Below are 26523 nucleotides of genomic sequence, written 5' to 3'. Positions count from 1 at the left end.
ATAACCATTGTTTTTAAATGTCCTGTTATAAGAAGAACAGATTTTTATTGAACTTATGCAAACAACTATCTTGCCATGAAATAAGAACATTCACTTACTAACAGTTTTCAAATTCTGGAGGGATCAAGTAGGGAGAAAAAATAAATGCTTTAATTCTGGTACAAAATGTACAAGTCATAGCTCCTTAAGAGAAAGAGAAAAAGTTTTCCTTAAACCTGTAAAAACCAAACCCCTAGAAAAATCAGCAATATTTCAAACATAAAAGTCATAAAAAAATTATAATCATTTTGTCAGTTTATTTAGAATTCTGTAATTTCTTACCCAGTTCAGTTTTATAATCTGAAAGTTTATCAGAAACCTGTATTTAGAGTGTCAGAGTCCTTTCCATGAATTTCTCCGAAGATGAAACATATTTTGCAAAAGTATCAGAGTAACACAGCTGTCTGTAAACAAGACCCAAAAATGGCAGTTGACAAAGAAATTTGGTTAATTTTGTGACATACAACATTTTAAAATAATAACCAGAATTATGACTGATAACCAAGACAGGTCAGAATTTTAGGAATGCTATACAATTTTAAAACACCTATATTGATAACATTCATTAACATAATATCGTAGGTTCCATGAAGTAACGTTTAGCTATCCATTTAAGCAAGGTGACAACCAAAGATCTTGAAAGCAAACAAAGAAAGCCAAATAGTTAAAAAACTTTTATCTTTTATATATCTATTTAGTTTACCTGTCCTTAATAATTATAATTAGATTGTCTACAAAAGCGTCACGAGACATCAGAAACAGTTATTATAAGTCATTACTTTTGTTGACAAATTTTGTAACAAAGATAACACTTTTGCATCATATCCAATGTTGATAACTCTGAAAACATATTTATTTTAAATTAAACCAGCAATCTTAAACAGGCTTTTATTTACCAAAGATCATGTTATATTATGTTAACTTGAAAGACATCTGGGCTAGTTTCTGTTACATTTAGAAATAACTTATAAAAGTGTTTACTCCAAGCCAAATAAATAGAGCTCCTTTAGAAACTGTACATCCAGAGGCAAACAAATACACGTAGAGACAGATAAACACAGAGATTTTCAAAATTTTAGCCAGGTCTCAGGTACAAAACTCAAAGGAATAATTAGACCCAAACTATTTTTCTAGTAGGTGGATCTGCTCAGATGGCCAAAAATGTTTGCTACAGGTTTTTGCCTTTTGCTGTAAGAACTTTTTACAGCTGTCTTTGAAATAATTTTGTCTTTTAGAAGTTTCTGTATATTTGTTAAAGATTGCATCCCACGGTGAGGGGTTTTGAATCCTCTTTTAAGAGTACCTCCTTAAGGTGGCCTTGTCTGAAATCGAAGTTCTCCTGAATGGCCATTACAATTCCAAATTATCTTAAAAGTTTACTTATTTTTACTTGTTTAATTTTAGATCAGGTATTTCGGGGGGGTTGACATAGGGAAGGCTCAGGAAGAGAGAGGAGCAGCAGATTCAGCTTCAGCTGCTGGCATGTTTAATTATTTAATTATTTTCTTTTAAAGCAGCAGTACCCTATTCCTGATCTAATGTAGAAGCCTCAAAAAAATTAAAATAGGCTCCCTGCTGGTTGTTTAACTTTGTAGCTGGCTTTTTCCAATTGTGAAAGCAAATACACCAGTTTGGGTAAACTGAGATCGTCCCATTTTGTCCATTTTACAGTGAGATCTCCTTTAGTATGTTTAATTAACATTGCCTGGATTTATCTGCTCTTACAATATCAGGCAGGGGAAATGTTTTCTTTCGCCAGTGAGACACAATGTTTATCCCCATAACATAATCTATAATACAATCAGACAAAAGAGATGTAATCGTTTTATACAAAGCTCATTAAATATACCAACTTTTATAAAACATTATCTTAATTTTATCACTCTTATACCTCTAATTATCGCTTTTATTAAGATTCCGTTAACAAGTTTCAGTTTTATAGTACTGTGTAGGGGAAGCATTTCCAGCCAGACATAAGATTCATTTCCAGAAAAACACATCCAGACAAAGTTGACATAACCTCTTTACACAATATTAGTTTAAGGTTTTTTTTTTTTTAATAATTTTATTTATTTATTTATTTTTCCACCAAAGCCCCAGTAGATAGTTGTATGTCATAGCTGCACATCCTTCTAGTTGCTGCATGTGGGACGCGGCCTCAGCATGGCCCGAGAAGTGGTGTGTCAGTGCGCTCCCGGATCCGAACCCCGGGCCGCCAGCAGCAGAGCACGTGCACTTAACTGCTAAGCCATGGGGCCGGCCCTAAGGTTTTTTAAGACTAGTCATTGTATTTTCTTTTCATAGGTATCAATAAAACAGTTGTTTATGATGAGAGCTCTCTAAAACTTTTCCAACTTAAGGATCCATTGTTTGGCCATTTTTTTCTCTCTGGAGTCTAAAGAATATTGTGGCCATGTGGTGTTACAAGAGAAAGTCATTCCTTTTTAGACATTGGCTTATAACTATAATTAGACCAATTATTCAAAATTTGCCCCAAGGGGCTCTTCCGGGGAACCGATGGTGAATTTCCCATTATTATATAAAGTTGACACATCCCACATGCACACACAGACACAGAAACACAATCAAGCACCAGAAAAAAAACAGACACCAGCGAACTAGTTCCCAGATTTCAGGTCAAGTCCCACAACTATCCTCCCTCCCAGTGCACGCCCAGACGGTCCTATTGGACCCCAGATGGCCCTCCCACAAGTGGAAGGACCCCAGATGCCCCCTCCCACCACCCCCACCCGCCTGTCGTCAGAGGGACCCCAGATAGAGGGAAAGGAAGTTCTTGGGCATCCCCAAGGCGACTTACTGAATTTCAGATTGAGTCCGTCGACTCACCAGAAGCAAAAACAACCAAGCAACCAACCAAACAAACAAACAATTCTGGAGCCTGTTTCCTTGCCATAAGAAAATGTGCCCAGGGTCAGCGGCGCCAGGTCAGACGGAAAGTACTGGGGGCAGTCCCTGGGGCAGATCACCTAGGCAGCTGCTGGACTGCTTCCCAGGAAATCCCAGTCGGCCCGGGCCGTGGAGCCACAGGCAAAGAGCCTCCTGGCTGGCTGGCCAAATTGTTACCAGATACATACCCAGGTTCTTTACCCGCCACACAAGAGGGGCCAAATAAAACTAGAACGCCAGGCTTATGGCAAGGAAAGAGTTTTTACTTCGGGTGACGTCAGCCGGGAGCCGAGAGCTCTCAAATTTGTCCCGTCTCCCCGAAAGTTGGGAGGCAAGGGGTTTTAAAGGTTGTGAGGAATGTGGCTGCTTGTAGGGAGGGGGAGCCTGTGGCCTTGCCAGTCAGCACTTTCCCACCAGCCTGCGTTTGGCCTTGTGAGGCTGCTGGCAGGGAGGAGGATGGTGAGATAAGGGAATCCACAGGAGGGTGTCCTTCAACCATCTCTATCTCTGTCTCCATGGTGGATGATGGATTCCGGTGCCAGGAAGCCAAGGAGTTGAGGTCTGAGAAGCTTTAGCTTCTTTTTTTGTGTGTGTGAGGAGATCAGCCCTGTGCTAACATCTGCCAATCCTCCTCTTTTTTTTTTTTTTTTTGCTGAGGAAGACTGGCCCTGGGCTAACATCCATGCCCATCTTCCTCCACTTTTTATATGGGACGCCACCACAACATGGCTTGCCAAGCAGTGCGTCCCTACGCACCCGTGATCCGAACCCGCGAACCCCCGGCCTCCGCAGTGGAGCGAGAGCACTTAACCGCTTGCGCCACCCGGCAGGCCCCTGCAAAGCATTAGCTTCTTGATATCAGTTTCCCTGTAACAAACCTCAAGAACTGGTAATTAGCCAAAACATCAGTGTGAGCCCAGCTTGAGGCCACCTGGGCTTTTAACAATTAGTAACTTCTGTCTGCCTTGCGAAGTTCAGGGATAAAAAAAAACCCCAATAGTTACATATGAATGTAATTTAGAGAAGCAGGGAAAGAGGATGAGTGCTTTTGGTTTTAACCCCATATATTCTGGGTTTAATGTAGGGGAACTGATATCAGGGCTGGTATCAGAAGGACAAAACAAACTTCTCGGTGGTTACCCCTGAGGAGGAGAGTAAAATTGGGGAAGAGAGCACATTAAGTGTCACTTTCATTTTTACCTCATTTTTTCCCTGAATTACCTCACTTATTTAACAGCAAGAATATATTATAGCTCATGTGAGTATTTTCAAACAAAAAATTATTTAAAGCAACAACAAAATATTGGTGAGACAGACAAGGACTGAATCTCTGGATGGTTCTGGGCTCTGCTCATACTCCCACTGATGGCTCCAAACTTCCTCTTGTCTCCAAAAGCATGGCGCTAATTTAAAAAAAAACAACAGTATTTCTATTTCCTTTTCAAAAGTAAGGTTTCTTTTTGGTATTTCCTTTTATTTTTCTAGTAGGTTCTGACTAGTTTGCATGTGAATGAAAGCACGAGTTCAGTTTTTATAATTGACTTGTAAATCTTAGAGCTGTTAATTTGCTAGCTCTGCTAGAAAATTCCTTTGGCTCCCAAAAGTTGTGCAATGGCCTTCATCAGGATTTTTAGAAGACAAAGACAACTACATTCTGCAAAGTCTAGAAATTACCTTCAGAAGTCAGCATTCAGAACTATAAATATCTAAGATGGAAAGAGCTAAACATAACCCGGTCCAATTACCTCACTTACAGTTGAGGAAACAGGAGGTTTAGGGAAGTGAAGTGGCCTGACAGCTAGCAACTGTCAGACTGAAACCAAAACCTGGATTTCCTTCCTCCTTGACCAGTATCCTCCTCATAACACATCACGGTTTCTTTTAAAACTTGAAAATTTCGTAAGTTTGGGGGAAGTCTAAGTGTGTTCTGATGTGAGATAACAAAGTAGGGCATTTATAAGTCATCCTAGCAGATAGCATCAAATTTCTGGAAAGCTCTTGTATATCAATAGGCTACATTATTTTAATGACCGTAGCCAAAGCAAACAGGCTGTGGCTTAGGGTTACACCACAGAATCGATTTCAGTTCCTTGTACTTTTCTTCCCTTGTGTCCATCTATCTCTTCCTGTTTTTTGCAGTTGTTTTCTCCCTGCCCCATGACTGCCTTTGTATGTGTCACTGCAGGCGTGTCTGTTTCCAGACCTCTGTGTGTGTGTCTTGTTTGAGGGCATTTTTCATCTATGGTTGAGACTTGGTGTCTGTGAACCTGGCTATCTTTCTTAGTATTTTTCACTTTCCCAGCATCTGTGCCCTCCTCAGCTTTTCCCCATTGGTTCTTCTTTACCTTCTGCCCCCATTTAACGTCTTCATGTCTCACTCTCTGCCTCCTCTCCCTTTTCTTTTATACTGCCAATTTCCTTTCCTATTTCTTTTCCTCACTTTACTAGACATGCAACAGTGAATATTTTTTATTAAGTGATTTTGATATCTATTGTATTTATAGTTCCGAGGTTACTTTACTATATTTTGTTATTAAAATGAATAAGTAGAATATTTTCTTAAGAGACAATTAAATTTCTTTTTGCCTCTCTGTGGGCCTTAATTGTTCATTTCTTTGTGGACCACTGATGCTTAACAAAAAAACATGAGGGAGTCATCTTTCTTCCCTTAAGGAAGTTAAGACAGAATTGTTTAACCAGAGGGGATCTTAGCAAACACGCAGTCCACCTTCTCATTTCATGGATGTAGAGACTGAGATCTGGTCAGATTCAGTGACTTGCTCAGGGTCGCATAGCCAAGTCCAGAGCTCCTGGCCTCCAGGTCAGTGTTCTTTCTTCTTCATTAAATGCCAAGTTTTCCCTCCTATTAATTAGTAGCTCCTTTCAGAAAGAGAGTTTCTTACCCCTGTAGTAGGTACCCAGTAAATACCTATGTGTCCATTAGGATGCCTTTGGTTGCAAGTAACAATCCCAGATGTAAACAGGGTTAAACCAAAACAAAATATATCTCAAATTATAAGAAATCTGGATTGGTTGCTTCAGAAGCTCAGTAATGTCACCAAGGCCACATTGTACCCCTCCCCTCTTTCCTCTCTGCCCTCCTTGACATTTTGGCTTTGGCCTCAGGCTGGCCACCCTCAAAGTCTTAAAAATAGCTGCCAGCAGAACTTGAGACAAAATGAGTCCAGTGGAAAAGACTGACACTCTCTCCCAAACATGACATGTAAAAGCCATTCCTTTCTGCCTGATTAGACCTATTTTGGACAGTGTCCCTTCTTCTCCCACCTAACCAATAAAAGCCAGGGGAATGCTACCCCTGAGTGGCTTAGACAAATCAAGATCCACCTCTGTATATGGGATGGAGTGGATTCCTGAATAAAATCAGAACTGTATTAGGAAGAAGGAAGGGGGCTGGCTATCGGGTAGTACTACCCTCTCTTGTACATTGTATTGTATTTGTTAAGTCAACTGAGTCATAGCAATTTTTGAGTTGCAAAGAACTCAGAGGGTACTACGGATTCAAGGTCAAGAAGTCCTTGTTTTTACATAGCTCAGCATTGCACTTTAGCCCTGAGCTAAGATGGTGTCATGAAATACACTGTTTCTTGGCTGTTATAATCTTACCCAAACTCTCGGGTCTGGGAGGAGATGGATGGGTAATGTCTTTCTAGCTTTTTTCTTTCCAGTTATACCAACTACCTCCCTTCTTCCTGTGACTGGCCTTGAATAGGATGAAAATTCTTTACGTCCCTCTATTTTATGGTCTCCCATACATGTCTAATAGGCCCTATCTATTTTAAGGATTTCACTTTAATCACTACAACCTCAAAATATCAGGAAATCCTCAAAAAGTTACTAGAGTAGCTAGCTGTGGTAGTAATAAAAAAAGGCTGCAAATTCTTTGACACTCTCTCCATCAAGAGATGGGATCTACATCCCCTACCCTCGAATCTGGGTGGGCTTATAACTGTCTGACAAGTAGAGTTCAGTGGAAAGTGAAGCCATTCATCATAATGGCCATTAAACAAATTCAATGAGTTTCACTTAAAACAAAACAAAATCTCCCTTTCTTTCCTTGATCACCTCTAGTTACCTTTTTTTTTTTAAAGATTTTATTTATTTATTTTTCCCCCAAAGCCCCAGTAGATGGTTGTCATAGCTGCACATCCTTCTAGTTGCTGTATGTGGGACGCGGCCTCAGCAGCGGTGCATCAGTGCGGTCCCGGGATCCAAACCCCGGCCGCCAGCAGCGGAACGTGCACACTTAACCGCTAAGCCACGGGGCCGGCCCCTCTAGTTACTATCTGATCTCCTTTCCTATGGTATCACTCAGGACTCTTGATTATAAGCAGCTGTATCAGGATCTGGATACATTAAGTAAAGGAAAGGAATTTATTGGATTCCTTTAAATCCGATAGGTCAGCCTATCCCACTGCTGTGATGTCTGGGACCCAACCATCCCTTATAAGTGAATCTCCCTTATAAGCGAATAAGTGTCGCTTATTCAGGATTCAACATCCCAGAAGAGACAAATTGGCCAAACCTAGATCACAGCCTGCTCTTTGGCTTCCTGTATGAGTCAGCTCAGTGTGCCGTAACAAAGTACAACAGACTGGGTGGCTTAAATAATAGAAATTTATTTTCTCACAGTTCTGGAGAATGGCTGCCTGGTTCGTTTCCATTGTCCATCCTAATCAGACATCTAATCCAAGAGCCTGTTGGCTGCTGCAAGAAAATGTGTAGGGCATGGATGGATGTGAATGGGGGATGATCAATTAACTCTACCCAAAAGCAAAACAAAACAAAAATTGAAAGCTGAGAAAGTGGTTTTTATACGACTCTGGAGTGGAAAGGGGCGTCGGTCCAAAGTGGTGGGCAGCAGGCACCTGTGCCGGCTCCTGCCTCCACTCTACCCCTGCCAAACATCACTTGCCCACATCTGTTTACTGCTTACCCCCTGGGCTTTTCCAATTGAGACCTGTCCCAGGGGTCCAGGAACCCGCTGGGGGAGTGGCACTGCCAAGCAGAGTTATTTGATTTTCTATCTGAGACCTGGAGTGATGTGAGAAGTTAACAAGGTGGGAGTGAGTATGTGCGTGTATGTGTTGGTGGGGGTGGGGAGATCTAGGGAAAGGAGAAGAGGTTAACAAGCTTATCACTTCCTGGTCACTGCACCTCCACCTTTTCCAGCAAGGAGCCCTGGAACCCTGGCTACTAGGTTCACAGACCAGCCCAAGCCCCAATGGGTCCCTGACGCACCCAAGCTAACCTGAGATACTGTGGCTCAGTATAGCCCTGGGAACACTGGGGTGAAGGTAAAGAGCAGCTGTCCTCACCTCGCTGTGGCCCCCTCTCCTCCACTCCACCTTTTCTGCATTCCTTTCTTTTTTTATTGCGGTAACATTGGTTTATAACATTATATAAATTTCAGGTGTACATCATTATATTTCGATTTCTTTGTAGATTACATCATGTTCACCACCCAAAGACTAATTGCAATCCATCACCATGCACATGTGCCTAATCCACGTTCCTTTCAACCTTTCCGTGGTATCTCCTCCTCCCAGGGCCCATTTCTCTCCCATTGCCTGGGTTTGTTTTAACAGAGGATGTGAATCTCATGATCAAATTCACACTCAGAAGTTAGCAGCTCCTGTGGTTTACAGATCCCAGGGGCATATGCATTTTGAATTCTGAAAGAAAATGCTGGCGTAGATAATATTGGGGTGAGGGACACTTCTAGGGGCTTGAAGATTTAAATGACTACTTTCTGTATGTAGGCAGGCCCGGGCTGGATAGAAATGGGGCTGGGCCAGGGAAGAGAGTGAGAAGTTCTGAGGCAGAACGAGAGACCCCTCAGGGAATGCCCTCCCTCTTGAGTCTCATCCCCAGGGTCATGCTATCCCATTCTTGGCACTGAGTGGATCCAAACTCATGAGGTGGAGGAAAATATCCTGAGACTTCTGAGGGTGCTCCTGACAGACTCCGTCACCAGATGCTCTGCTGCATACCTACATGGAGCAAAGGGGGCGTATTCACCTCAGGTTCTCTTCAGGCTCTTTCCCTCCTCTTCCTGCCCTATACGGGGCTCACTTGTCAGAGTTCAGATTCAAGAATCAGATGACTCTCCGAAAAAGGAACCTGGTGATTAATGGGCTGGGGTGTTAGAGAAAAGGCTGTTGACTTCCTCTCTTCAAATCAGTCCCTTGAGTGCTCCGGATATCTGTGGTGACTTATCCACTCTCGTGCAGCAGCATGTGGCAGCTGCTGCCACCAACGGCTTTGCTACTTCTAGGTAAGTCAGAATCACCATGGCTGAAGGAGAAGCTCAAGATGCCTGGGTTCAGCAGAGACCCATTTTCAGGCCAAGGATGAGACCCTCTACCAAGGGATAGGACCCATTCCCACTTCTATAGCCCTAGATTTAGCTCCTAGGACAAACCATTGGGGACTAGAGATGAGGAGAAGGCTGGCTCTGATTTGGGCATAACGAAGAGGTGAAGGGGGACTGTGAGGTCTCCATTACTTCACCCCTCTGGGTCTCAGTTTCCCTATCTGTAAATTGAAGAGTATGGACTAGGTGGTCCCCAAGGTCTGACACACCAGGGCTCCCCTCTAAGACTTTTGATTTCTACTCTTTCTGGGGAGCTTGGTTTGAGGTTGCTTCTATGGCTTGATTCAGGGAAATTCGATTTGTACCCTTAACTTGGGAGTTTGAACAGGGACCAAGGAGCAAGGGAATGGTGTTGAAAGCAGGGATTTGGGTGGACAGTGGGCAAGAGGCAGAGACATTGGAGACCAGAGGGCAGGCAGCAGGAGAGCTATCCAGTATTTATGTCTTGATTCTTGGGAACACTGGACTCCCAGAGCAGGGTGGGCAGGGGAGTTTAAACTCACTCCACACTCCAGTCATCTTGATCTCTGCTTCTGCTCAATATTTGTTTCACTCTTTTTTCTTGCAGTTTCATCTGGCACACGAGCTGGTGAGTTTGCTTCATGGTCTTGGATTAACCAAGTGAGGCACGTAGGGTGCAACAGCCACAGGGTGTTGGGAAATGTCCGTTGCATGGGAAACTGCTGATGGGGGTGGTTCAGGGACAGTTCCTCCAACGCAGTGGATCTTGGCACTACGTTTCTCTGGCCAATTTTTCTCAAGATAAAGAGAAGCCAAAAATGGGGCCAAGTGCCTCCAAGCCAAGATGCTCTAAGACTGAGTCACCAACTGTGGGTTTACAATGGGCTCACTCCGGCTTTGAGCCTCCCTGGGAATGCCAGCGTGGGGTCTGCTCATCTTCTTGTCCTCATCCACATTCTCTTGGCTCTCAGCAGATCCCTCCAAGGCTGTGGTGAGCCTAGACCCTCAATGGAACAGGGTGCTCAGGAATGACAAGGTGACTCTGAAGTGCCAGGGGGCTTACCCCCTTGGGGACAATTCCACACAGTGGTTTCACAATGGGAAGTTCATCTCAAACCAATCCCCCAGCTACCTCATTGCGGCTGCCAGAATTGAGGACGGTGGAGAGTACAGGTGCCAGACAGGCCTCTCTGCGCTCAGTGACCCGGTGCAGCTAGAAGTCCACAGAGGTGAGTAGGTGAGGGGGAAGAGGGAAATCACCAATAAAAGGTGAAACAAGATGCCCTGAAAGACTTGGGAAGACACAGAAGATGATGTGCTTGGGGGTTAAAACTAAGATGAGATAATTTTTGGTCCCACTGAATTATATCAAAGTTGTAGTCCTAGTCACAAGTAAGCCTTAGGCAAAATGTCAAAGCCTGGCATATAATAGATACAGGACTGCTGCGCACTGCACAATTCCAGGAATCACCATTCACATAGAACACATGCAACACCAGTGGTGTCATCTGACGGTCAGGGCATGACATTGATGCTCAATAATATTTGTTGAATAAATTAATCTGTTTTTAGGACCTCAATCTCCTTCTCACTCTCAGACATGCAATGCCCTAAGCTACCCCCTTAACTATCCCTAATCGCCTAATGTCATGTCTATCTCTCTCTCCCCATCAATGCTACACTCAAACTTACACTTCAGCATAAATTTGGCAATGTGATATCTCTCCTAATAGAGATATATACATGTTCAGCCTGCACATTAATCATGGAGTGAAAGTCTATGTGTATTGTTAACAGAATCCAGGCATCAGACACAGGTAGGAGAAGTATTTTGGAGGCAAGGATCGTTCCTGATGTCCCTGGAATCACACCACACAGCCTGGTACCTGCAGTGTCACCTTGCAAGCCTGACTCTACTTCCATGGCTGCCCCATTTGTACAATATACATGGGTGGAACAAACCTAGAGGGGAACGAGGGCCTAACGGAGGTGGACCTGCAACAGAGTTTCATAGAATTGGGCCTCTGAAGCTGACTTTTCTGTGGCTCCTTTGCCTCTGACTGTGCCACTTAGCTGACATGGTCCTCACTCTACAGAGTTACAAAGAAGAAAGTCTATTACCTAGGTAGGTGAGAGATGGCCACCTAAGACCAAATAAAATGGAGAATTACCAACAGAAAGCAATAGAAAAATCAAGTCTAAGAGTTATTAGTTTGCCTTGAACTTCGCTCTAGAAACCGGCTTTAGAAGTCCACTCAATGAGGACTGTATTAAACTGTGACCATGGACATTAACTTCACCAGGCAAACTCCTGATCATCCTTTAGGACCCATTTCACTTATCTTCTCCTCTGAGAAGCTTTCTTTACTTTCTTTAGGCAGAATTTTTTGTTCCATTCTCTTTGGCCCTGTAGTCCTTTGTTCTCAGCCTGTTGTAGCACTTATTACATCTTATTGTAATTATTTCTGAGTATGTGTGTTTCTATGTCTAGACTACAGATTCTTTGAGATTAGGGATCATGTCTTAGTCATCTGGGTGTCCCCATTCTGCACAACACTTGGAACATGGTCAGTGCTGAGTAAAACGTTTATTGAATGAATGTACATATGGACATTCATCATGTCCAGGACAGAACAGATTCGAACAAGAGTGTTCCCCCAAAGGCTACCAGACATGTATATATAATCTTATAACCATAATCTTATGCTAATAAATGATTCATCTCTCTGCTGAAAAAGTAAGTGGATATATAGGCACATGGCTTTTTTTTGGTAAATGGCATCTCCTAAGTTACCTTCTGTTTGGCAAATCTTCCTGGTAGAGAATTTTCCTGTTCTACCAATTTTATTTAGCATAAGGTAGTAGACTTTTTAAATTATAGTAAGTTTTATTGTTTTGTTCTTATTACAAAAGTCATTCGGGTTCAATTTCAAAAATATATAAAAGTAAAGGGAGAAAATTAAAATGACCTGTAGTCTTACCCCCAGAGAAAACCCCTGTTAATATTTAAGTGCATGATCTTTCTTTTTTTTCCTGCACATACATAGTTTTTGTTTTCTGTGTTTTTACCTTAACATTGCCTCATGAATGTTTTCTCATGTCATTTTAAAACTTATCTGCAATATCATTTTTAATTATTCAGGTCAACCTCCTGATCATGACTTCATGTTCTCTCTGTGTGGAGTCTGATTTCTTGGCAAGACAGTTGTGAGAACAAGTATCCTGGTGATATAAGAATTTTCTCTCTTGAAGGCAATGCTCAGTAAGGAAGATGGCCTCGCTGAGGCCCTGTGGCCCTTCAGAAACCACCAGTTTCCATGAGCACTACTAGGCGTGCCTTTCTTTCCCCTCCTTGACATCTGTATTGAGTTCTCCTTCATGATTTCTGTAGCCAGTCCTGTGGCCATCCAATGACCTTATTCCTGCCTGGCTGCAAGAGTCTTTCAATATTCCTACAACTGCCTATTCCTTCTGAAGTCTGTCTTTTCTTTAACAGGGCAAATTATCATTTTCAAATGCAATTTTTAGTCTTTGATCTAGAACTTACTGTGGCTCCTTATTTTCTGCCATAGCAAATCCAAGTGTAGCACTTAAGGATTCTGCAGATTGTGTCTCACCTACCTCATCACTTAATCACTCTGCTCTAACCTTATGTTTTGATCATGTGTGTGTCTGTCCCTCTTCTTCATTAGACAAAAGGTCTTGATGTGACTTGAATTCTCTTGCAAGGCCCAGTTGACTTTTTCCCACAGGGAGCAATGTGGGGATGGCTTCCAGTCTGGCTTTCTATTATGCCCTAGGATCTGGGTGGTGAGTGTCCCCTTCACAAGGATCGCTGAGGCCTCCTGGGCCTGTGGTCTCTTTGTGCCTTTCAGACTGGCTGTTGCTCCAGGCCACTCGGTGGGTGTTCCAGGAGGGGGAGCCCATTCTGCTGAGGTGCCACAGCTGGAAGAACACCCCTGTGCATAACGTCCAATATTTCCAGGATGGCAGAGGCAAGAAGTTTTTTCATGAGAATTCTGACTTCTACATTCCAAATGCAACACGAGAACACAGTGGCTCCTACTTTTGCAGGGGGCTTATCGGGAGAAAAAACGAGTCTTCAACGGCTGTGAATATCATCGTTCGAGGTAAGAGATGCACAGCCCTAGAGGGCTCAGAGCCCCCTGTGTGTGGAGTCTGCATTCCCACTAGCTGGGAGGACATTCCTAACTATTCCACAGACTTCTTTACATGGGTTCTGAGAGGTGTCATTCACTCTGCAATGTGACAGTGGGAGCAGAAGCCATATTTCCTCGCCCATAAATATGCCTGTCCTTATTTACCCCATTCAAGCCACACCCACAGTGTTATGTGTCCCTATCACGCTGGCCCATCTTTACCTGCCCTCCTTTCCTCTCCAAACCTTGAGTCTTAGCCAACAGACAACCTGGCAGGAGCCCCTCACTCCCTCACAAAAAGGGCCCAGAACCTGGGTTCTGGGTTTGCTACTAATTAACCATGTCACTGTGGGTAAGCCATTCAGTCTCTCTGAACCTCAATTTCCTCTTCTGTAACAAAGGCAAGCCGACATTTATTGGCACTTTTCAGTGTGCTAGACACTGTGCTAAGTGCTTCTTTAAATGCACCTAGTTTCATGACCATTGTGACCCCTCACAACAACAATATGAAATATTGACTTTACAGATGAAGTAACTGAATTAAAAAAAAAAAAGAGGGTAATTAATGTGTTCCTAAGGTCACATCAAAGATTCAAAGCCTGTATATTTAACTACTAGATAAAATGAACGAATTGAACAGGCATCAATGTCCTATGATAGAGTTTTGAATCCCATTAAGTCACCTGGAAAACATCTCCAGTTTATGAAGTGCCATGCTCCAGGGTCAGAGGTCCCTTACCAAAGTGCTCCTGGACTTCCTGATTTCACAAAACTTCCACCTGTGACCAGACCAAGACGTACATCATAAGGAATTTACATGTAAGACAGCAAGATAGACACACACCTTTTGAGATGTTAACAAAACAATGCCACAATTTGGATAAAAAATAATTTCATTACAATTTAAATTGAAAGTAAATACTCTCAAATGGTTAGAGAAAAAGAGCAAATAATGAAACAAAGGGGGCAAAACGCAAACAGTAAATCTAGGAAAAAATGTATGAGAGTTATTTATACTATTCTGGTAACATTTTGTTTAAGTTTGAAATTAAATCAAAATTAAGAATTAAAAAATTGAAACTAAAAATCTACTCTAATGTTACCAGTTTATAGACAACAGCAAAGAATGACTGTAAAATGACAATAATAAGGGCTAAGAGGTTGAGAACAAACAAATTCTACCTCTTTCCATTTTGGGTTATTAGTCACTGGGCCTCAGTAAAGAAATATTATCACTTTTCTGCCGGTAAGTAGCAAATTTCAATGGTTCACTTTTTTTTTTAGATTTCCTTTAGTGATAATGAACAATACCAGGTGAAAACAATAAGCATGATTTTGAGACACAAGAGAAAGTTACTGAATTAAGAAAAAAGGTTCTCATACCAACTTAAACTTCGACAAATTTCATAATTTCACACAAAACTCAGTTACAACCTAACTTACTCAACACTCCCTGTCACATACCTCTATCAAACGTGAAGATGGTTTTGCTAAGTGTTTGATGAGCTGTGCTCTGCTCTGGTAGCACTAAGATCAGGACTCGGTGGGAGGAAGTAAAGACTTTCTACCAACGCCCCCACCATTCCTTAGAACCTCTCTCTTGCCAGGTGTCAGAAAGACTCTCCACTGATGACTTTGCTGTTAATCTAAATTTCTGCCTTAATAACTGTCATTTTTCTCATCCCTTGGCTTGTTCTATTAGGTCCAGCAATTCCATCCATCTCACCACCCTCTCTACCTTGGCACCAAATCACTTTCTGCCTGCTAATGGGACTCCTGTTTGCAGTGGACACGGGGCTGTACTTCTCCGTGCAGAGAGACCTTCGAAGCTCAAAGGGAAACTGAAGAAATGGCAAAGTCACATGGAGCCAGGGCTCTTAGGACAAATGTGGTAATAAAAGCAGCATCTCTGAACCTCTCTCTGGATTCACAACCCTGTCATCCCCAACACGCATCTCTGGGAGCAGAAGGAAAACTACACCTCAGAGTCTATCCTGAGGGTCCTTCACCCAACTGCATTTTCTTTTAGTCTCCAATGGAAAGAAAGGGCCTGTGATCTTCAAGAGCCAACAGTGAAGCCCCACTGAGTAGCTGCATTACCAGGAATTGAAGTGTCAGAGCTACACAGATACTTTCTTTGTCCCAACCATTCATCACAGCAAAGCAACAATACAGACTCTGGATGGTGACCCTTGATGTATGAACATGGTTCTTAAATAACTGGAGAAGTAGGTAAGAAAATTAATGGTTGAGGGCCAGCTGGGTAGTTGTCTGCATCTACTGCTGCAAGGCTAGTTGCCTTCAAGGCACCCTAAAACTCTTTCCAGACAGACTGTGGGGACTGCTTGGGGTCTAAGGGAGACAGCAGAATGAATGAAGGGGGTGGCTGGGAAAGAGCAGGGTAGTCCAGGACAGACCAGAGGAGAACCCCGCCTAGGCTGTCTTCCTAGAACATGAGCCATGGTGGAGGTAAGAGAAGATCACAGGGGTGATGTAGAATTGAGTTTTTCAGGGGAGGCCTTGCCAGAATTGGGGTGGTCTGGGAGTATATAATGATGAACCCTTTTAATGTCATGAGTAGAAAATGGTCCTAGGAAGAAGGCTGGAGATCGGGGGGATTTGAACAAGAAAGCGCAGAACAAACCCTGTGTCCATACGAAGGAAAGCAGCATTGCCATCCCAGATTAAGCTCAGTGAACAGAGATATGTCAGCGTCGGAACTGAGAAAGAATGACAAGAAAGAGTCAACCACAACTGCACAAGAAGGAACGGGCAGGAGGTGAGGACGCTTTTGTTGGCCAGGATAGTAAGAATGAGCGAGAGGAGGGGTGGGGACTATAAAACCTGTTTTTCCGCTTCAGTATCAAGTTCAGCTATAGCTTTGTTCATATTATTCATTAAACAAATGTTGGATAACCAATACTAAATGTACTACATTCCACCGAGTTAAATTATGAAACTTTGAAACCCCTCAGCATGTCAGTAACAATGGAGTGGGGATGGAGAAGTCAATTGTTGCTTGTGGAAGAAAACATTAGCGCTATTTTTCTGTTTTAGAAGCTGTAAACAGATCATTTCTTGATTCCAATAAAGCATTTTACAAGATCTTGCATGCTACTCTCAGAACGTGGAAAAACCATGGTAATAAAACATGAATGACAAAATCCTCTTTTCCTCTCATTGTCTAAAACTGTATCAGGGATTAGTTTAGGATGATGAAAAACCCCTCTCCTCTCAGCAACCTTCTCACCACAACTCACATGAATTAGTCAGCTTGCTAATTCACCAAATCTTGCTGAACCAATTGGTCAAAGGGGGACTTTTATAGGTGGTATGGGATAGCAGGGTGACTGGGAATTCCAAGTAGTTTAGAACATGGGGCAGGTAGGGGAAAGCACAGCTAGGAAGGAGGGAGGGGGCAGGGCAGAGGTGTAGGGTCAGACTAATTGTGTCAATCATGAGCTATATGCCGAGATGATTCAAACTTGGTGTAGGAATATTGGGTGAGATTCAGACATGAGACAAGTGCATTTGGAAACCCCGAACATTCAACTCACATTTATTTAGGAACTGTGATGTGCCAAGCTTGAGTTTAGGTGCTGATATCAAGATGAACAACACAAGGTCATTCATTGGAGGAGCTTTCATACTAGTGAGAAAAACCTGTAAATAAGATAGTGAAGAAACTGCAGAGAAGAGGCTTAGTTTTTGGCGTGGCAGTGAAGGATGTGTAGGAGTTTGCCAGGCAAAGAGGAGAAACGCTGAAGGTCTGTGAGCAAATATTGAAAAGCCAGAGAAGGGGTTCAAGAAAGTAGTTTGGTTCTGCTTGAGTCTAAAGAGGCAGTGAAGGCAAGGAGAGAGTTCAGGGGCCAGATCATGAAAGGCACTGCGTTCCAAAATAAGGAGACTGTAGCCGACACTGCAAGCCATTGAGGGATTTTAAGCATAACTTTGCATTTTAGAAAGCCTCTCTGGCAGCTACTTGGACGATGGAAGGGAGAGGAGAGCTGAAGACAGGAAACCGGCTAGGCGGCTAGGTAGTTGTTCCAGTAACCCAAGGGGGAAGTAATCTGGTAGTAAATGGCAGCGAGGCTGGAGAGGAAGGTGCCTATTCAGAAGATATTTAGAAGGCAGACTCTTCAAAAATTGGTAACCGGTAGGATGTGTAGCATGACTAGGGGCCCAGGTTCCAGACATGCCCGTTTCGCGAGTTACGAAATACAAGTACAAAAGCAAAGCAGGCACAGGTTTGGTAAAAGAATTCGTCTTTGGATTATTAGTATTTACTTCCTTCGGTCGGTAAATATTTTTAAAATATCAGTTTCATGAGTCATTTCGGCAGAACCCAAATCCAGTAGCTAGAAATTTCGTTACTAATTGAAACCCTAATGACGCAGACAGACTGAATCGAAACTGCCAGCGAAGCACCAAGGGTGGACGCTGGCTGAGTGAGGAACTGAAAACCTCACAGTGTACGGCAAGAGGATTCCGGTGCGATTGATAGGTCTCAAGACACACAACGCCGGGGTAAAAACGCTTAGGTTGCCGTCCCTGGGTGGGCTCGAACCACCAACCTTTCGGTTAACAGCCGAACGCGCTAACCGATTGCGCCACAGAGACAGGCAGGGCAACAATTGACCGCCAAGTCAGTTCACTGAAGAATAAATTCTTAGTGCTCTCTACGTCTGCAAAAAACTGTGGTTGACACTGGCACAAGAAGCGGTGGTGTGGGTGTTGGCTTTCTGGGGTGTCTAAGGAAAGCCAAAGCAGAACCCAGAAGATGGCCACTTGTGGGAACTGCAGCCTCCACGCAACGTTGGTACCAAGAGAGTCAGGGAATAACAGAAAGAGCAGGCAGGCAATAATACGTCACACTGAAGGCGTCAGCCAGGTGTTGTGACCTTCGCTGGTACTGCTGGCCGTCCTGTGACAGGATGAAGGCTGTGAGGTGGACTGGAGCATAGGGGAAATTTGGGGGTAAAGGATGACTTAGGTGCAAATGTCCCTTTCTTCCACCCGTGTTGTATGTCAATTTCATCTTCATTTCATGAGACAAGTTTTTTTTTTTTTTTGAACCTCGGACATCCTCCCACCATGGTCATTAAGTTGGTTTTAGTAATAAGGAGGATAATTAATGCTTGCTCATTGCCAGGCACCATTCTAAACATTTATTAACTTATTCGAGAATTATAGTTATCATCACTATCCCCTACAACAGATGAGGAAACAGAGACAAAGAAAGCCAAGATTCAAACACAGGAAGCACAACAGAGCCCATGCACTTAACCACCATATTAGGCTGCCTCATCCAGCCTGAATGATTGAGGTCAACCTAATTACATATGTCATTCCAATAACTGATTTTTGTATAATAGATATAACAGATACATAAAAGCCTCAGACAATATCTTAAAAGCTAGAAAAAAATTTTAATACAATCGCTGTTAGTTCAACAGATGATGACAAAGGATTCAGTATCATTAACACTGATCCTTTCCTAATTTTAGGAAAAAATTTTCTGCTTTGTGAGACAAGTTACCTAATGACTATCAATTTACTGGAAAGAAATTAGAGGAATTTGATGTAGTTCCCCATGTTAAACCAGGGCTCAGGTAGAGGCATCATTTAGCTAGTGACAGCTGTATCAAACAAAACCAACGATTATTAAAAATAAAATAATTTTAGAGATGATTAGAAAGATTTGACATAGTATTTGCACTACAACTTACATTACTTGGAAATCAGTTTTATAAGTTACATAAACACACACATATACATATACAGTTAAAGAATAATAGGAAATATTTGAAATATATATTCCTGTAACTGTTTTAAATCTTCTGAATACCATTCCTGGTGTTTCAACATAAATGAATCCCATAAAAATAATATTTAGTGAAAAAAATGCTAGTCGCAGAAGAATACATACTGCTTGATACCAGTTATATAAACTTTAAAAGCATGAAAATCTGAATAATATATTATATGATTATACATACACATGTAGTGAAACTATTGCAAAAGCCAAAGGAATAATAACCATAAAATCCAGAATAAGGGTTACTCATTACTGGGAGGGAGAGGAATGCATCAGAGAGAAGAATATAGGAGGCTTCTGTTCCTCTGTTCTGTTTCATTCTTAAGCAGAGTATTGAAATACAGGGATGCTCATTTTATTATTTCCACATTTTATATTTGTGATGTGCTTATTTGTGTGAATTGTTTTGTTAAAATTTATTCTTTGTTGTTGCAAACTAGCCCTCCTGCTTAAGATCTGGGAGGAAAATTATAGCATTTAAGTGGACAATGGGGGAGAAGCAGAAAGAATTTATCTCTGTGTTTAAGGACAAACCCCAGACCTTTATAAATTATTTGGATTACTTCTCATTCAAGGATGAGCACAGTAGTGTTCTTAATTGCAAAGAAGAGAATCTACTCTAGCTTGTTTAAATACAAAAGGATTTTTTGAGGGGTACAGATACTTGACGAGGCATTGACCGAAAACCGAAGAAACAGACTCAGGCTGACTTCCAGGAATAACCCCAAAACCACTCTGTATACTGGGCTACCACAGTATACACTGAACCTGCTACAAAACAAATTAAAAAGCTTCCACAATCTCCAATTCTAGAACAAACCTGCATAGGCCACTATTTATACCAGCAAAACTGTATCCTTGCCTCTCTCCCATGTCACTCAGTCCCAAATCAAAATCTCGCTCAAGTACATCTGGATGAAACCTAAATCATAAATAGAACCCCAGCTGCAGAGGAATCTAGAAAACGTAGTTTTTAGCTTGCCAGTTTCTATAGCACAGGAAAGCAGACCAGAATGACATTGGAATGGGTGTTGAGCAAGCCAATCCACATATCCACTGCAATGAGCAAACTGAAAAATAAAAATAAAATAAAGCCAAAACCAAATAACCTTCCCACCTCCACCCCCAATACCGGGCTGTTAGGGAGGAGATGAAATGATCTAAAGAACTAGGTAACAGGGGGCTACAGATGTGAGCATATTGTGATAAACTGCGGCAAGGGTCTGTGCATGTTTTTGTTCTTAAATGACAACCTGGGCCTGGGAGGTGGGGTGGGGGAGGGGTGACCAAGTCTTTGTTTTGGACTCCTCCTCCCAAATTCCTGTGGAAAAGATCCAAACAGTGTAACAGAGAAAAGTGTAGACCATCCCAATCATCCATAATATCTAAGAGAAAGCTTGCAATCTCCTGAGTTCATGATTAACATCTCATGATCCAAGGTGGGCCTGGAGTCAAAACTGTCTTGGAAATCAGAGTGGGGCATCACTCACTTAGTTGAATAGCAAAAAAACATGAGCAGGAAATGACACAAGGGAAAGTAGAGCAAAAGAGTGTAAGCCGTTGACTCCCAATCATCCACAATATCCAAGAGGAAGCTTGACATCATCTGGTTTCACCATTGTCTCATGGATCCAAGCTGGGACTGGAGTCAAGAATGCCCAAGCGTTTTTGTTTGGCTTTGTTTGAGAGGGTGGATGGGTTAGTACCCATCAATAATGTCATTTCATATCAGTGATTGAGGGGTGGAATATTCAATAAACTGAATGGAGAACCACCACATGGAGGGATGGGAATAGAGTTATAGACTTACCTCATGTTATATCTCAAAATAATTTCAAAAAGAATTAAAGAGATAATGCCAAAAAACAAAAACAAACATAAACTTAAAGAAAATAAAGGTAAAAACTGATCTGATATTGGGGTGGGAAAGACTTTTCTACATATAAAAAAAGTTAAGAAAGAAACTACCAGGGAAAATATCCGACTACATAGAAATTAGAAACTTCTGAACTTCAAAAATACTATGAATAAAATTAAAAAGCAATTCCAGTTTCCATAATGGTTGAGTAGCTTGCACAGGACTAACCACTCTACAGATAACAATTATAAACTCAGGGCAAAATATTTTTAAAAAAAATCTGTTTGAAGGTACTGGAAAGCAATCAAATCGGATAGAATCAAAGAGGATTCAAGCCTTGGAAGAAGGATCCACGATGGGTAAGACCCTCATTCTGAGGGCACTCACAAGTCAACCAGACTCAGGCATATAAAGGCATGCAGAAAACCAGTCTTATACCTCACGCATCAAGGTAATGCTTAGAGATGCCAGCTTGGCTGGAAATTGAAAGAGTACATTTCAGAAAGGAGACAGCCCCATTTGGGAAAACCAAATTTGTAGATAAATCTCCTCTCATGTCTTTGGCTCACCCTTGAACCAGGTATGTACTGAGCAGATTCCAGGGAGGAGGGGGGAGAACAATAGCTGGAAGGCTAGAGTACTCAGCAGAGTTTTCAAGAGCTGCCCCACCAGAGGAGACAAAAACACTGGCAATCACATAAATGTTCAAAAATTGGAGATTTGTTAAAGAAATTATGATGTATAGTATAATACAATGAAATCATTAAAATAATGTTTTAGACTAATATTTAATGACTATAGAAAGATTCACATTTTTAAGTGAACACTCATGTAGGTTAAAAAACAATATGCACAGTATGATTCAACTTTGCATTAAAAAAAATGCCAAAGAGATAAACACACAGCAAAATACTAACAGGAATTTCCCGGATGGTGGAAATATGAGTGACTTTTATTTACTTGTGATTTGCTTATTCTCCATATTTTCTACAAGGACTATATATTACTCTTATATTCAGGAAAAATATTAACCTTTTAAAAAATGAGCATATACTATGTGCCAGGTGCTAGTGCAGGGTACTACTTCAAAGAACTTTAGAGTCGCAAAGGGTCTCAAAAACCAGAGTTTGGCTCTTCCGCGTTACAGATGAAGAATCCGAAGCCCAGAGAAGTGAAATGACTTGCGCAAAAACAAACCGTTCGTTAGTAATAAAAACGCAGGTCTTCTGATGGTCAGATCAGTGCTCACTTCTCTGTATCCGGTATAGACATAAAATCTCAGTTTATCCGCCATCATCCGTTGTAGGGGAGGTTGTTTCACAAGTTTGCACACTTTCGTGTAATATAGCAGTGGAAAGAGAGCGGACTGGAGAACTTAGGCTGGCCACTGCCGAATAGCAATAAACACGGGAGAGAGAGAGAAGGAGCGCCTAGTGAGTCATCGGTGCGAGAGAAGGCAAGAAAGAAAGGTGGGAATTTGGAGTACAGGGCTTAAGGCAGAGCCTGGATCCTAGGATTCTCTTCCAGTGGCCAGCAGGAAATGTATGCGGATCAGAGAAGATACACCCGTAGTAGGTCCATTCAATGACAGATCAGGTGGAAACTTGCTTGCGGTATTAAAGATACAACGCGTTTAGCGCAGAACCAGGGTCAAAATAACTTCACTTACTAGTACTCTTGCCTATTATCCACGAAATTCGTATGCGACAGACATACTCTTGGAGAGAACCTAAAGTTATTTAAGAATAATTTTTGTTTCGGCAGTAAGAGAGAACTTCTTACACATCAAGGAAGAAAAAGCGTATTTTGTCTCCCCGTCGGGGAATCGAACCCCGGTCTCCCGCGTGACAGGCGGGGATACTCACCACTATACTAACGAGGAAAACCACAGCTACAGCTTGAGAATTACTGCTTAGGAAGTAACTTCTAAGCTGTCAGAGCAATTTACTTCGCGAAAGCTTGCTAGCTGCCGGCGGGGTTGTACCTTTACTATCTGGCGCGTTACAATTGAAACGTAATGGGAGTTCTATCTGTGACTTGAATTTTCTAATAGCCATATTAAAAAGTAAGAAGAAACAGGTGATAATTTTAATAACTATCTTATTTAACCCAATATATCCAAAATATTATTTCAACATGTAACTAATATAAAAATATTAATTAGGGTTTTTTTCGTATTTAGTCTTCAAACTGGTATGTATTTTACGCTACAGATACCACACTTCAACTCGGACCTTAAATTTTCATCTGAAAAACTTGATCAGTACTTACATTTCATAAAACTTACAATTGAAAAAGTGGATTCATATACCCAAGTTGTTCCTAATGTAGTTATCAAACGTTCTCCAATAGCTGAATTGAGTATCTGTTTAAAATTTTCCAATTATTTATTTCAATTAATTAAATTAAATTAAATAGACTTGAAAATGCAGTTCCTTAGAGCACTCGCCAATTTCAAGTGCCCAATAGCCCGTGGTTACCATATGAATCTCGCAGATACAGACACAACGGCCCTCTTCCGAGGCTGAGCTTCAGACAGATATCCCGGAATCCAGAAGATCCCCAAGATTTCTCAAGTTGGAAGTTTAAAAAGGAAGGCGGAAGGAAGAGAAGAGAAGAAAGAAGAAAACCTTCACAATCTAATCCCTCCATAGTGTGGCTGGGTAGAGAAAGAGGCCCCGGGGCGATACAGGAAGCCAGGAGAGAATGTGAGGTATGGGTGTGCCTCCCAGTTTCCTTCAGGCTTAAAAAAATACATCGCGCGCGCTTTCTCTCGTTCTCCTCGGGGACTTGCTAATAGCGAGAATGAAAAACAGAAAGAACAGCGCTTGCGTTGGCCGGGAATCGAACCCGGGTCAACTGCTTGGAAGGCAGCTATGCTCACCACTATACCACCAACGCCGCGGCGTCAAGCGTTCGGGAATTTTGTATACAAGACAAGTACAGGCTACGGCTTTACCGACCGCGCTTCGCAGGGCTCTGAATCTGTGATCCCGAGGCACATGGAGCCTTCTCTAGGCGAGAATGGATGCCCTCCTTACTCCTCTTATATGATCCCGCCAGCTAACGACTCGGGGCCAGGAGAGCAGAGACCATCCGGTGCCGGGAGCCAGAGGGCGGGGGCGCGGGAAGCTGGGCGGGAAAGCTGACGCCTCACTCGGCCCGAGGATCTCTCCCGCCGCCTTCTCCCAGCTCTGCCGCTTGGCGCGCCCCAGCACTGGATCACCGGGTGTCGGATTCGATAAAGGCGATTTGGGGTGGAGGGTCCGAAGGAGACCGACCGAGAAGGGGTCCACCCTGGCACGGCTCCGCCCCGCTAGAGAAGGAGCGAGAGGAGCGCTCGAAAGGGCGCTAGAGAAAAGGGATCTTTACAGTTTAGGATGGTGAAGAAATAGGAAAGGGAAGTCGGAGACAGTTTTATTTTTCCTACTTTGCGAAGGAGTCCAGGGAGAGTTCCCGTTTTATTTAAGACAAAAAATAAACAGCATTACGTCATGATACAGCACCAAATGATAACGTTAAAATGAAATAAGAAAAGGCCCGGCGTGTGTGTCAGGATGGCCGAGCGGTCTAAGGCGCTGCGTTCAGGTCGCAGTCTCTCCTGGAGGCGTGGGTTCGAATCCCACTCCTGACAACATGCTTTTTCAACGTCTCTTTTCCCGAGCCAACAAACAAGGTTGGAATTCGTGGAGAAATGAGCATTGATTAATCAACACCTTTTTATCCTGCGCATCTCCGGGTGAAGATTGTGCTTCACTGTGAATATGGAACTGAATATATTTCTTTCTGTATTATAGGCAAGAGTCTGGTCTATGAATTCAGGAACTAGTTGAGGCTAAGATCTATCCTTAACTGTGAAAAAAAGTTTTTTTCCTTTAGGATACAGCTTCTCAGTGCCTATTTATTCATTCCTTTACTCGACAACAATGCATTGAGCCCTTTCTATGTGCCAACAACACTTAGGGCAGGCAGAAACCAAAGACTCCGTTGGCTGAACGAGGAAAAGCCCTCAACCTAGATCCCTTAATTTGCTATAATTGGCCTGAGTGTTCAAACTTTGGTAAGCTGCGAACACCCCACCATCTTGCCCGACACACTCCCACCCCCAATTCTAATTCAGTAGGTTTGCTGTGTCGCCAAAAACCAGGAAAAGAAATCAACAGACCAAATGGGGGGAAAGTAATAGAGAGGAAAGATAAACACATGGAGTTGGTTGTTGCAAGAACTCTGTTTTCTTGAAGATTGCAAAGAAGCACTTTCTGACTTGGGGGGAACTGGTTATGGAAAAAATTTGTCCTTTTGGGAAAAGGGAAGAAGTGTCAAGCCAAAGAGGTTGTTGTGTGAGGTCCATAAATGTGAGGATGGAAGGATCTTTAGATTGATTAGTGAAAGTTTGCCAAAGTGCAGTCTTTGTTATTTAGTAGACTCTGACGCTGGGAAATGCATTTGACTTTTCTGAGCCTTAGTTTGCTTGTAGTTAAATGGAGATAGAATTGTTGTGAGGATTAAGTGAGATAACCTAGGAGCTTATTAGAAATCCTGATCTCAGGCCAAACCTCAGACCTATCAAATCTGAATTCTATGAGATCCTCAGGTGATTCATATGCATATTAAAGTTTGAGAAACACTGGTCTATCTAATTTAGGTGCCTTTGCATGGTTGATCTTTAACTTGGAATATCCTTTCCCTTGCTTCTCACCAGGCCATCTTTTACTCAGTGTCATTTGAGCACTTACAATATGTCAGACACTGTGCTTAGAACAGAGAATAAAAAGTTACGTTAAAAACTGTGTCTAAACTAAAGACAATGATAGTGCACTCATAAGAGAGATGTAAAAAAATAAAGTTGAACCTTAACAGGGTGATCAAAGTTAACATCACCAGTAATTAGTCACATTAATATCACAGACGCCCTGATATGTGATGAGATGGGCACTTCACCCTGTGGCATTCTTCCCAAAAACCTCAGCCTAATCGTGAAAAAACATTAGACAAATCCAAATTGAGAGACAACCCACCAAATACCTGACTAGTACTCTTTAAAAATGTCAAGGTCATGAAAAACAATGGAAGATTGAGAAACTGTCACAGATTGTGAGGAAGACATGATAACTAAATGCAACGTGGTATCCTGGATTAGCTTCTGAAACAGTAAAAGGACATTAGTAGAAAAACATGAAATCTGAATAAAGTCTACAGTTTAGTTAATTGTATTGACCAATGTCAATTTCTTAGGTTTGATAAGTGTACTGTGCTTATGTAAGATCTTAACATTAGGAGAAGCTGGGTGAAGGATATACAGTAACTTTCTGTAGAATCTTCACAACTCTTCCGTCAATTGAAGATTATTGCAAAATAAAGAGGCCTTTTTTTAAAAAAAATTGAA

The 26523-nt window shown here is 42.1% G+C and overlaps 2 protein-coding genes and 1 non-coding gene across 16 annotated transcripts in view; 1 reads left to right on the top strand and 2 right to left on the bottom strand.

The window, feature by feature from the left end:
- Positions 1-26523, bottom strand: part of LOC131404689 (low affinity immunoglobulin gamma Fc region receptor II-b-like) — a 139333-nt gene that overhangs the window by 38446 nt on the left and 74364 nt on the right. The window lies entirely within an intron of this gene.
- On the top strand, positions 9103-16566 carry LOC131404697 (low affinity immunoglobulin gamma Fc region receptor III-A-like). Of its 2 annotated transcripts, none has more exons than XM_058539679.1 (5): positions 9103-9241; positions 9909-9929; positions 10273-10530; positions 13177-13431; positions 15164-16566. In XM_058539679.1, the coding sequence occupies exons 1-5, from the start codon at positions 9202-9204 to the stop codon at positions 15304-15306; spliced, it is 717 nt and encodes a 238-aa protein (XP_058395662.1). In that variant the 5' UTR covers positions 9103-9201; the 3' UTR covers positions 15307-16566. The 2 variants fall into 2 exon arrangements, with proteins under 2 accessions (XP_058395662.1, XP_058395663.1); XM_058539680.1 differs by having other exon boundaries at positions 9106-9241; positions 10276-10530.
- Positions 18008-18081, bottom strand: TRNAN-GUU (transfer RNA asparagine (anticodon GUU)). The gene has a single exon. It is a non-coding gene; the product is annotated as a tRNA-Asn (tRNA).

Source organism: Diceros bicornis, chromosome 4, assembly GCF_020826845.1.
Source record: "Diceros bicornis minor isolate mBicDic1 chromosome 4, mDicBic1.mat.cur, whole genome shotgun sequence".
Classification (NCBI taxonomy): domain Eukaryota; kingdom Metazoa; phylum Chordata; class Mammalia; order Perissodactyla; family Rhinocerotidae; genus Diceros; species Diceros bicornis.
This window is presented reverse-complemented; position numbering and strand designations above follow the sequence as displayed.